The sequence below is a fragment of the Gouania willdenowi genome, chromosome 13, assembly GCF_900634775.1.
Source record: "Gouania willdenowi chromosome 13, fGouWil2.1, whole genome shotgun sequence".
Taxonomy (NCBI): domain Eukaryota; kingdom Metazoa; phylum Chordata; class Actinopteri; order Blenniiformes; family Gobiesocidae; genus Gouania; species Gouania willdenowi.
Genome location: NC_041056.1, coordinates 25,388,101 through 25,401,387, shown reverse-complemented (window position 1 = coordinate 25,401,387; position 13,287 = coordinate 25,388,101). Strand labels below are relative to the sequence as shown.

General features: G+C 39.1%; 1 protein-coding gene across 1 annotated transcript in view; it reads left to right on the top strand.

Moving 5' to 3' along the window:
- Positions 1-1,252: 1,252 nt before the first annotated feature.
- The window catches only part of clmpb (CXADR like membrane protein b), a 106,118-nt gene continuing 94,083 nt past the window's right edge, over positions 1,253-13,287 (top strand). Inside the window, exon 1 of the mRNA XM_028464665.1 lies at positions 1,253-1,660. Coding sequence (XP_028320466.1) covers positions 1,630-1,660 — 31 coding nt within the window. The 5' untranslated portion in view covers positions 1,253-1,629. The remainder of the gene's footprint in view (positions 1,661-13,287) is intronic.

Genomic DNA, 13,287 nt, shown 5'->3' with positions numbered 1-13,287 from the left:
CTTAAGCTACAAAGAGGTTTTCTGATCGGAATCCTCGGGGCTCAACAGTTACCGTAGACTCACGGTAGGCGAAGCAGCAGTGTTCCTGGGTTTATTTAGCTTCTATAGCATGTCCCGTGTCCCAGGGGCTGGCGGTGTTGTACCAAAGTCCGTGACCCGAAAAAATCTGTGCGGCATCTTGGCGGTTGAGAAGAGGAGTGCGAGGTCAACTACAGAAACCTCTTCTTAGCTATTAAGGAGCTGTTTACTCCCCCTTAAACATGATGCTCCGGTGGGTGAAGTAAATGCAGACTGGAGAAGAATTACAAACGTGTTTAAGGGGGGAAAATCTCTGCCGAGAAGCAGCAGGGGTTGGAACTGTCGCCACCTGCGGTCACAGAGTTTTTCGAGTCACAGATTTTGGCAAAACACCGGCACTCGGCTGCCAACTCGGCTCGGCTTCGGCTCTTGGTGACGTCATCGACTAGTCGACTTCGACTCGACTAGTATGCACATAGAGTTGACCTTTAAAATGATGCAGTCGTTCAACCCCTATCGCCCGCCCCTCTTCCATCCTGGACTCCTAAAATCAGAGCCGACCAGATTTGGACCAGATAGGACCCTAATTATTGCAATATGCAACTCCACAAAAATAATTATTTTTTAATTTACTACTTTGTATGCACTCATTTTATAATACAGAGGCTATTTTGCACAATAGGTGTCCCTTGGGCACAAATTAAAGTTTGGGAACCACTGATCTAAGGATCTCAAGAGAAGAAGGCATTTTAATCAGTGTCACAAGGTGAGTCTATGGGTATGTACACTTTTTTTTTATTTTACTAAATTACTTTTTTTAAAAAAAGTTACAAGTGTCTCAAATTATTTAAAATGTCTTACATGGGGTACCACCATTTGACAACCATTTCTATATGAATTTGATAAAATTGTAAAAACTTGCGAATGCCCCACATTTGTCATACGTATTTATTTTATTTTTTTTATTTTAAAATAACCCGACAGTCTCTATGAACTCAGACAGTAGCTCTATTTTAAGACTGAACATAATCACTGACCTCCTTTAAATAATGAGGGAAAAATAGATTTTATTATGAATAAAGAGGTCACAGAGGACTATGTAGGCTGTGTGAGAGAACTTTAGACTCTAGAGGTCTCCATCCTTCAGCATCCCCTCATCCTCCACCTATCCACCCCTTTCCTCCTTCTCCTCCTCCTCCTCTCTGGCATTTTGTGCAGCGGAGGAGGGAATGAGGAGAGACTGCTGAGGAGGACACAGAGCAGACCTGAGAGCACACACACACACACACACACACACACGGAACTTTGATCAGACGGTTGAAAATGACGATGAAGAGACGGAGCCACGTTTCTGGCTCCCGTTCTTCTTCTTGATCATCATCATCATCATCATCATCATCTCCTCTTCAGGCTTTGGACATGTCGGGCGTGCAGCTCAACACATGATTTCATCTTTTTTTCACTCATGAGCTCAATGAAGATCCCTTTACGGCTGATTCCCGTGCTCGTGCTCGTGCTCGTGCGGCTGTAGGTCACTCAGCCCTGATGAACGTGAAGGCAACGTGAGGCGCATTGTTTCCACCTCCGTTACATGTGGGATTTCCAGCCGTGATGTCTGCAATCTTTCGCTCTTTGTTTCTGGGTAAGTCACTTTGTGTTCTCGAATGAAATTCATTGTGATCGCCTGTGATGATGATGATGATGATGATGATGATGTGGACACCCCTGCTATATCTCTCCTATTGTTTCCACACTGCGCGTTCATTTTTTATTGTTTAGTGCGTCCTTGAAGATACATCTGGCATCATGATGTCAGACTACATTTACTATTTCATGTCATCCATATCAAAAACCACACATTGTAAAACGCCAAGCTTGGAGGAACAGTTGTTTTAAAGTCACACCTACACTAAAAAAAAAAAAAAAAAAAGATGATTCAAGTGTAAACCTCTTTTCTTTATGTGTTTCAAACTAAAACACTGAAAGTTGACCTAACCCCTCCCCATACAAGCCTGGTATATAGATTTATTTACACTACATGTGTTCACTGTTCACACATGGTCCCCAAAAGAATATACAAACTCTCCTTTGTGTCACTTTTGACAAAGGGGGGAATTAATCTAAATAATTCCGAGTGCAACGACCAGTGGAATTAATCTGTTTCTCGTGTCGCTCTCTATTGGATCAAGTGTGTTTACATATGTATGGGAATGTATGGTGAAGGCTAAGTGGAGCCAGTGGAAATGTTCCTGATGGTCAAGAATCAACCATGTTCTTCAAGCACACAGAAAGAAAAAATAAATAAATAAATAAATAACAGAGACCATTATTTAATTACTAAGGTTTCATATACATAATAGCGCTGCCCTAATTACTACATGAATATGTGTAGCGTAGAAAGCCCACAGGAGATTCCAGGTCCAGAACTAATTTGTGGAATCACAGTGGAATGAAACATTCTCAAAGTAGAAATGAGTGTAGCGCTGTGAGGCCATGTGTAAAAAAAAAAAAAAAAAACACACCCCTCCAGTGAAGGGTTTAATCATCCTCACCACTGTTTGGTCTCAGTGAAAGCAAAGCAGAAATGTTCCATTTTTTTCTGAGTGACTGGTGACCAGTTTTACCCATTCAGGAGGAGTGTTAAGCCAGGAGCGTTCCACCTTAGGTTCCTGCTTCCAAACACATCTGTTTTATAGTAAGAGGGGCCACGTAAAGGAAAAAAAAAAAAACACATGAATCCTGGCAGTCTCTATAGTTTTATCCCGAAAGCCTTTGTGGTTCGTCCAGTTGGTTGTGGAGCCAACATTCGTCTTCCATTGTTCATGTGGTTACTGTTGAAATGCAGACAAAGTTTTAGGCTAGTGCTAATGATGCTTGTGAAACAGGGTGGCAAGTGTCTAAAAGGAAAGGAAAGACTTTGTTATCTTTGACTCCTATTTTTATTTGATTTTTTTTCCAGCTGTGGGGATGTTTCTATTGAACCCCTGCCCAGTGCATTCTGGGAAAAAGGCTTTAGTCCCTTGTGATTGTGAATAAGATATCAAGACTGCAAAAACTGCAGAATGGATGTATCTTGTGATCCTTACATGCTGACCTGTTAAAGCTTACATTGGTAGGCCGTGTGTGTGTTGTGGTGTGGTGTGTGGTGTGTGTGTGTGGGTGTGTGTGTGTGTGTGTGTGTGTGTGTGTGTGTTTGCTGATCCTTTGTTTACCTGAAGGACCTGAGGATTCCTATTCTTTGTTTTAAATCATTGCATAACCACCGTTGATGAGAACACAACAACCAGTTGTAAGTGTTATCCTCACATAACAAAGAGCAGTAGATTATTCTCAAATTAGTCATTGCCGTGTTCCGTACTGGCTTGTCTGACTTGTTGTTACTATGGCGAGACTGTTTGTCTTTTTTTTTTTTTTTTTTTTTCTGTAACGCTTGTGACAGTGACAAGATTACGATGGCAATTCATGGAGCTGGAAATAATAACTCTAGACCAGAGATGGGCAACTTTTATCACAGTGGGGACCACGAAAATGTGATTTTTGTGATCTAAGGGCTACATTATCAACATTTATGTCAACATTTAGAATAATTACCAATCTGAGTATTAAATACAGGAGAGAATAATGGGTTTACGTGTGTTTTTGTTTCAGTTTTGTGTGTTTTTGAAGTAGGGCTGGGCGATATATCGATATTCAAGATATATCCGAGTTTTCACAGTCAGATAGATTTCTAAGTGCGTTCTAACCCCGATTTTCCCCTAAATAAGCCGCACTACAAAACTCACTCACACGTGCTGTCCCTTATGGGAGAAAAAGTCAAAAGTGGTACATATTATGCAGCTGTTTGTTAAATATGTACCTGTGTGACATTTTGCCTCAGCCAGCAAATTTAACCCAGAACTGTCTTTGTCAGACTTAATTTTAATCAAAATTATTGAGATTTATATTGTATATTGCCATTTTGAGAAAAAAATATTGAGATGTGAGTTTTGGTCCATATCGCCCAGGTTTATTTTGAAGCCATTATCTGTATTTTTGTTGTTGTCTTCTGTGTTTTGTGAGTGATGTGCATTTGTGTCATCATATTCTTCTGTTTGTTGTTGTTTTGTTGATTCTTCTGTCATTGTGTGTATTTTTGTTGTCGTAACGTGTGTTTTTGAGCTCCTTTTGTGTATTTTTTGCTGTGGTTTTTGTCTATTATTCTGCAGATTTTTTGCATTTACCTTGGGAGGACTCACACAATTAGCATAAGGGCTGCATGTGGCCAGTTGCCCATGTCTGCAATAGACTGTGTATCCCATTCAGTCACGACCTGGGTCAGATATCTGTCTGTTAGCCAAAACAGCAGTTCCTCTCCCTGACTAAGGAGACTAAGGTATTTTAATATGGTCAACACAAATGAATCTTCGGTTGGCAAGTGGAAAAATAAAAATAAAGGTGTTTTATTTAAAAAATGATCCATTTTCATTTATAGTGCTTCATATTACTTTGTTTTGCATTTGGCCTTGCAAGTCCTCAGACATCCTTGAACTGAAATCAGCTGCAAATGTAATAGACATTTTTCAAATTGCAGATAAGATGCACAAATTAACCGCAGGGAGTTGCGTGGCTCCTTTTGGAAACTCTGCTGAAGCAAAATAAGAAATAGAACAAGGTCAAATCAAGTAAATGTAACTGTAGTTTCACAATCTGCCAGGTAAAAGACACTAGTGAATGATTCTCCATCTGTCCTCTGGCCAGCATTGGATGATTCGGATATAGGGAATTTACAAATGACATTTTATAAAGGAATAATAACACTGTACGTCATTTGATGGGAATGTAATTGGAACATATGAGCTGCTTTAGTATAAGATCCAAACATTAGCCTCTATTTGAGTTTGGATTTAGAGGAGATTTGTGTTGTTCATGTGAGCATCCGTCTCAGAAATCAGCAACTTAACCTGCTGTGTTTTAGCATGGATGCCGCTGATTCTGTACATGTGTATACATGCATAAATCCATGCTAACAGCATTAGTAAGATGGCAGCAGCAGCTATGCATGTATGCTAGTGTTAGATGTAGATAAAGAGAAACAGTGGCTCCAAACTGAAATTCTGTCCCCATTCTATATTTAGCATGTCTGCCGGGGTAGGCAGAGGATCTCTGAAATGTGAAGATGACAGGAGCCTCCTGAGCCAGAGGTTATGAAGTGACATCTTGATGTGTTGGTGCCTGAATCACACTCCCACACACACGCATAGACATACACACAGAAGAAGGACTTGTGACATTCCCACAAACACAGAGACATCTTAATATATGACATCCAGTTACCGTACATTAAGGCTTGCTTTTGATCGTCTCCTGACTTAACATTTTCCTTCAGCGCTATCGTTTGTCCTTTCCTATATATACATGCATTCACAGCTCAGCAAATATTTGTTTTTTTTTTCCGCAGAGTACAAGAAGAATTTGGCAGCTCTGGTCTGTGTTAACACGAGCATGCATGAAATTCAAGGAATGTGTCAGTGAGGTGTGAGGCCCATCACGTTGAGTTAACCAATAAGACAAAGCTCTGGAACAAACTGTCAGTTTGGAAGCACGTTGAAATTTGATAATTACTTTTAACTTTAGGGCAACGCAGACACAATTACTCATATTTATCCAAGAGTAAATATCCTGTGGATGTTGCCTTAAACGGTGGGATAAACAGTAGAGTAGAGCTGCAGCTGTTATGGATATCAAATAGCTTAGAGTGATTTTTTTTTTCCTTTCTGCATTGTTGAATGACTTCTCATCAACTCACAATGGTTCTGATTTATCAACCGTGCATGAAAACAGGTGCAAATCTGTGTGCATATTTGGTCGTGTGACAGAACGTGGGATTTATGACACATTCGTATCTGACGTACCAATAATTGGGTGTTGATAAATGCGGCGGTTGAATTTGATTGTCAATAACATGTTACGCCCGCAAACATTCCTGAATTGGAGGCCCCACTTACTGAGGTCAAACAAACACTGGCAAAGAAATAAATGTTTACGAGATGAAAATCAGCATTCTCACAGCTGAGGTGAAGAAAAATAAAGATATGCTTTCTGGTAGTGTGAAAGCTCATTTTGAACACTCTGTGGAAGAGAATAACAGAGGCACTGAACAGCATGGGATGAGTGTTGAATTACATTCTCAATAACTAACTTAACCAATGACTAACAGTGGTTTAAAATAAATTGGCAGTACGCATCGCCCCTCATTGGCCAGTTTAGGTCACGTGACTAAGACTAAACCTAACCCTAACCCTAAAAATTGTTGCGATATCGGGTTGTAACCTAACCCTAACCCTAAGACGTTACGTACTTGTACGTTGGTAACCATACCAATAGCACCGGGGGTTGTCCATATGGCAACAGTACAAATAGACACTTTCAATAAAATTTTACTCACCCACAGACTAAAAGCGTGAATCCAGTGATTCAGACAATTCTTTACATTTTGGACAAGAAAAAGTAAGTAAGTAATGTTTATTTCTATAGCAGCTTTCACAGACAGAGGTCACAAAGTACTTTACATATCCACTCATTCACACTCACATACCAATGGGACAGAGTTGCCATGCAAGGCACTAGTCAACCAATGGGAGTAACTTGGGGTTCAGTGTCTTGCACAAGGACACTTTGACCCTTAGACCAGTATGGACCGGGATTGAACCCTGAGCCTCTTGATCAGAGATCGACCCCTCTACCACCTGAGCCACAATTGCCCTAAAAGTAGAAAAGTACAAAAAGTAGATGAGTCAGGCTGTCCTTCGTCAGAATTGATAAACACCAAAGCTTGCGTGGATTTGGTCAAACGCACGTTGTACACTCAGATCTGAATATATGAACAGTTGATAAATGAGGGCCAATGTCACTTGTTTGACTTGCAGAACAAACATATAGACATGAACTTCCCATGTGCACATATTGTATTACTCAAAGCAGAACTGGACAATGTGAGTACAGCTCAGCAAGGACAAAGTCCTGTGGAATACAAAGCCCTGCCAAGGGTGACTGAAGATGAGTGCAAAGGTCCGGTCGTCCTCCAAAACAACTGACCCATATCGTTAACTAATGCCTATTTGCCTTTCTAGCATTTCAGCGTGGCCTTTGAATGACAGCGTGCATCTGTGAATAATGAGCCAATCTCCTTTTGTACCTGAGGGATTCTTCATGTTTCATTGATTGTGTTGCTTTTAGTCAGAAGGTCTCTCCATTCTGTCGCAGCCAGCTGAATGCCACGCGTTGGAAGTGTTTGTATTTGGAGGTGTAGCTGCTTTGTGCAGTGAGTGCTTTTCTTGCAGGGTGTAATTTCCTTTGCAGCAAATGACATTAAAGCGTTTTTTAAAAAGGTCACACTGGTAAAATTAGCACTATCCCGTTTTCATCCAGGGTGTCAGTTTGTGTGACACTTTCTGCTTTCTTTAAGCGATCCAGATGTTGTAGGCTTTCTTTTTTCTTTTGCCCTTAAACACAATACGCATGCCTTAACAGAGGTAGTTCTGTGTAGTGTTTTGGAAGTCTAAACCCTCCTCAACATTCCACCCTCCTTATATCCGTCACTGGGAAAATTACTGCCAGATTATTTTGGAGCGTATGAGCAGGAACTGCCTATTTCACTTTACTGCTAATCTTTGACAGATGTTCTGGGGAGGATCGCATTCAAAGTAACTGAGGCCACATGCAAACCCTTCTCAATGTTCCCTACAGCAGTGTGTTTCTTAAACTGCATAAATGACTCTATGCACTCTGTAAGACACATAAAGCCGATAAATCAACTTTATTATAAAGTGGATACATATTTGTACTCATCTTAGTGAAAGGACAACTTTCAGTTTGGTTTTAGAATGATTTTGTCAAACATTTCAAGCTTTTTTTACTGCAAGAACAATTAACAAACCAACACAGAAACTTGAACTTTCTATGTAAAGGTTGTATATATAGTTAAATAAACTATATATATACTGTATGTATATATATATATACAGGCTAGGGGTAGGATGTGAATATATGTGATGTGAGTGTGAATTTCAGACTTTGGTTGCTCAACCTTGCGCAACTGAAGTTGCAATACCAACATCAAAAACATCAAAGGTATCTCAACCCACATCTTTATGTTGTTCGTCCTGATAAATAACACCATCATTGAAGAAAAAATGATGAAAAGCAGTACAAAAACACTTCAGACATCAATGTCACATCTGGTCAAAAATTGCTGCTCTTCTTTGGTGGTTTTTCAAGGAAAAGAATGTGAAAATAATTTGAAGGTTTTATTGGGGTGTTTTCCTTATGAATTTCTACAGTATGTCTTTTGTTTATAGAAAATAAAAGAACACAATTGATATACTAGTATACTTATAGATAGATAGATAGATTTTATTGTCATTCATACATATACAGTAGTCCCTCGTTTATCGCGGGGGTTGCATTCTAAAAATTATTATACATGTTTTAAGGCTGTAAAACCCCTCCCCACACACTTTATACACTTTTCTCAGACAGATGTCGACATTGTGGGTTTTGTCGGGGAGAAAATTTGCAAACATACAGCACTTCAGAGTGTGCAGGATCAAAAAATGTCCCCATTTGCTTCTAATGCGAGTTTGAAGCAAAGCACCGCCCACCAGCGACACATCCAACTTGGTGAGTTTCGCTGCCTGCTGAAGCGAGGCGCTGCGCTCTTTTTTCTCTTCTCATAAACGTAAACCACCGGTGAAAAAAGCCGGTGTGATTAGCGGCTAATGCTATCCTAGCTCTGTGCTACAGAGAGAACTTTTACCTGCTACTACCACCTCCTCGCTGATTCTCCTCCACACCTAATCCTTCCTAGTCCGGTCCCGGTTATAAAGGCCGTGTCATACAGCTCCAGGTGGTCACACACAGCTTCTACTCCATGGTTGAATGGGTGAACAGACCGGGGTCCGTGTTGACGGCCTGACGTCATCGTCAACAAATGACGTGCGGATTGGACCGCACCACCGCACAGGAAAGATTTCGCATTTGGGCCGTGTCTATCCATTGACTTTGTATGTAATCTGGACGTATGGGCATTTTGTGAGGCATCCGGTGTGAACGCAGCAGCCAATCTGGACGCAGAACACAATGCACGTTCATACGCTGTAATAAAATGCATGCAAAATTGCACTGTAAATAAAAATCTGCGAAACATCGAGGGCGCGAAAGGTGAACCTCGTTATAGCTAGGGACAACTGTACACCATTGGCGCATACAGAACGAACAATAAAAACATTATAAAGATTTTTAACTTTATAACTTAGTTATTACAGATAAATAATTCTCACCTCCTTTTATGAAGATGCTCATGTTGTTCCCTGCATGGGGTGGATTAAAGATAAAGAAATGTTCTTTTTCTTGCTAGTTAAAGTGTGAGATACAGCCAGAATATTGTTGTAATGTCTGTTGAAATACAAACTGGAAGCCTTTGATATAAAATCCCACTTATCTTTAAAGACCATTCTGCTGCTCAGGCCGTGAAAATTTATTATAAAGCAACATAGCGTCTTAGAAATATTGTTGTGGAATACAGAAAACAAATCGTTGATACAGTGTGCAGAAGCAGAATAGTAGGTAACGTTAGAGAGGAACTAAATAATGAATAATTTAGTAAATAATCAATGAATTGATGCAAAAGTCTTTATATTTATTCTGACCAAAGGGTTTTTGTCACTCTGTCATTAATAAAATGCGAAGGAAAGAAATGAATTGTCAAAAACATAAAGCTTAAGTACAGCACATAAAAAAAACAACATGTTTGCTCCTTGTGTTGCCATAGTTTTTCATCACCCTCCTGAAAACCATTAAGCGCTTACTGTCCTGCACCAGCTGCTTCACCTGTTGCTCTAGAAATGTATTTTTAGTAACTCATTTCTACAGTATCTTGGGAGTTAAAGTCATGTTAGTTTGTAGCTAGAAAACATAAATAGTATTTATTTGAAGCTAAAAGTTTGCAGCTCTTTAAAATTTCACTGAGTTGATTTGTTGACACTGAAATGTCGGTTTGGCCTTCAGCTCTCGGCAATTCCTTGAGCCAAGGATGTTTACTCCGGAAGGAGCGTCTCGGTCAAATTTGGAGCAGTGAGTAAGTGTGAAGCACGATTATAACGCTGTATTTCTGTTTGAAAACGTGTGATGATTTGTACTTTAGTGAACATCAAATATCTAAATATATATATATGTGTATATCTATATATATATATATATATGTGTGTGTATGTATATTTATATATATATATATATATATATAAGATCTGTTGTGATTCTATTGACTTTGTTGGAAATTAGATTCAGTCCATTATAAGAGAGTGGTTTTCCACTGCAGGTGATCAAAAATTCCTACAACTTGCATCAGAAATACCATTTAAAATGATTTGTTTATCACAAGTGGGGGTTGAGATGTTATTAGCCCAGAGCTGTAAGCCTTGTTGTGGCGCTTTCAAGCCCTTTCTGCTTTAGTGAAAACTGGCAGTGTGGAATAATTCTGGTGTGCTTGTCTTCTCGAAGCAGAACACACTTTTGATCCATGTTTTTCTGTCTGCAAAACCACACAGAGCTCTTCTGTACAGCTGTGCAGTCCAACTATGCAGCACAAATAAACAGCAGGACAAAAAAAAAACAAAAGCAAATCTAGTCTACGCCGCTGAAGTGTCCGTCTCTGGCCATCAGGCTGTGTAAATCCATCATGCAAAGGAAAGAAAAAAATCCCTTTTATAATATATTTAGAGCAAATTTGCGGCGCTAAAGTGGCGACAGGGAGTAATAAAGGAGACAAAGCACTGGTGAGTGTCATGCTGTTGATTCTTCAGTGTTGTCAGTGAGTGACGGTGGTGTCAAACACAGCTAAAGGTAAAAAAGCCACCTGCCGATAAATGATCATTTCCTACCATTTCCTTTAGGGCACTCCTGGGGTGTGCCTGTCCAGACCCCTGTCTGTGAGGTGCCTCAGCTTACAAACTGCAATTATTGATTAGCATGTCTAGATTCACTTTGGAACTCACCCAACTGCTCACTGCTGAGACTAGAAGAATCACCACGAGTCGAGAATCAACCATAATGTGACCGCAGAGAGTGTGTCCCATTAATCTATACATTAAACACTATTTCTCACATTGGCTGGAGATTGTGATACATAGATATTTTATTGGACCATGACAGTGGTTCTTAAACCTTTTTGGCTCAAGTACCCCCCTTTGTCCGACTACAACATTTTATTTACAAACAACGACTGTATAGAGCATAATGATGGAATGAACGAGTGATAACGCATATTTTTAAAGAATCCTATTTGTAAATAATTTCTGGGAATTTCTGGAACCCCAAAGACATATATATATATATATATATATATATATATATATATATATATATATATATATATATATAGGGGTGTGTCAAAATATCAATACGACGATATTTCGCAGGGTTTTGTCTTGCGGTAAGTTATTGATTCACTGGCGCCAAATGTCGATTTTTTTCCTTTTTTTTTTTTAATTGCAACATACAAGACATGACAAAAACAATATATAACGGTATATATACATGATACACAAGATAATGCAGTACATACACATTACAATGGATATTTACAAATTTACAGTGTGTGTGTGTGTGTGTGAAATTGATTGACAATGTGTTGTAATTCCTGTCAAATGGATTCAGTGCAGTTAATAAATTCTGAATTTCTTCAGTGACACAGATATCGCAATGTATCGTGGATGAAATTCCCCCGCGATACATCGATTATTGCAGAATTGTTGCATCGTGACAATATTGTTATCGAGGGCAAAAATATTGTGATGTATCGTATTGTGAGGTACCTGGCGATACCCAGCCCTAATATATGTATAGGGGACGTGAGCTGGGATTAGATGTCGTAAAACAGCTTAGTTTTACACCACTGATGATGTGTTGTTGCAATAGTAATCCTGCTCTGTATATATATATATATATATATATGTATATATATTAGGTGTAAGACTAATTTGTTAATTTTGTAGTGCCATTACGTACACTACACAATGAAACCAAAAGACACAACACTGAGTTTTTTCACTCACTGTATGTGGACTCGTTGCTGGAAGTTGACTGCAGTTGAATGAGAGAAACAAAGCAGTGGGATTTTTTTTTTTCCACTTTGCTCAGCCTCTTTTTCCAATTGGGAGCTTACTGAATGAACAGAGGAAATGTTCCACGTCGCTCTATTTAGATGCCTGCTGTTCCTTTCAATCGAAGCAGTCTATTAGCTCAGCAAGCAGGACACTCCATTAGGTGTTTTGAACCTACACGCTCCATTGTCTCACTCCATCTCCCCCTTTTCTTGCCAGTCTTCCCTAAAGTGTAAGTGGCTTTATCAGTCCAGGCTCTCCTGCCCTTCAGACATTTATCTTAAGCTTAAGCGTGGTCCTCACAGATTGGCCAGGAAAGACCAATGAAAGATGGATGCTATTTAGGAAGAAGGAAATTCAGTGGCCAATTATTAGCAAAGTGCAACAGAAAGCAGCTAAAACACCCTAACACCATCACCTAGGATAGATTCTTCTTCTTCTTCTTCTTCTTCTTCTTTCTTCTTCTTCTCTTCTTTTCTTCTTCTTCTTCTTCTTCTCTCTTCTTCTTCTTTCTTCTTCTTCTTCTTCTTCTTCTTCTTTTCTTCTTCTCTTTCTTCTTCTCTTCTTCTTCTCTTCTTCTTCTTCTCTCTTCTTCTTCTTCTTCTCTTCTTCTCTCTTTCCTCTTCTTCTTCTTCTTCTTCTTCTTTCTCTTCTTCTTCCACAACTTTTTTTTTTTAAATGATAAAACCAAAAAGTCTTATTTTTTGTCTGCTAACTAGACATCGAAATATTCAAAAGGCAATCTAAAAAGTATTAAAACATAATAGCGTTATTAGTAGATTATTTTTTTAGATGTTACGCTTGTTGAAAAAAGAATTACTTTTGGTTGCCAAAACCAATATTGGGTCTCCAACTACTGCTACAATAATAGACAGATAGATGGCATGTTGCGAGCTTCTGTTTAATATGACAAAGCTTCCTCATCATTAAAACGTCATTCTTATGGTAAAAACCACTCTGTTAAACCGTAAACAGTAATAATCCAAGTTTTTGTAGTAGTAGAAGTTCTATAACAGGTGATTTAGTTATCCAACCAATGTTTAAAGGCTTTCATAACACTTCAAACCCCTTTCTAACTAAATATCGACCAATGTGTTAAACAGTGCACAAACCGAGTTCATACCATCATTAA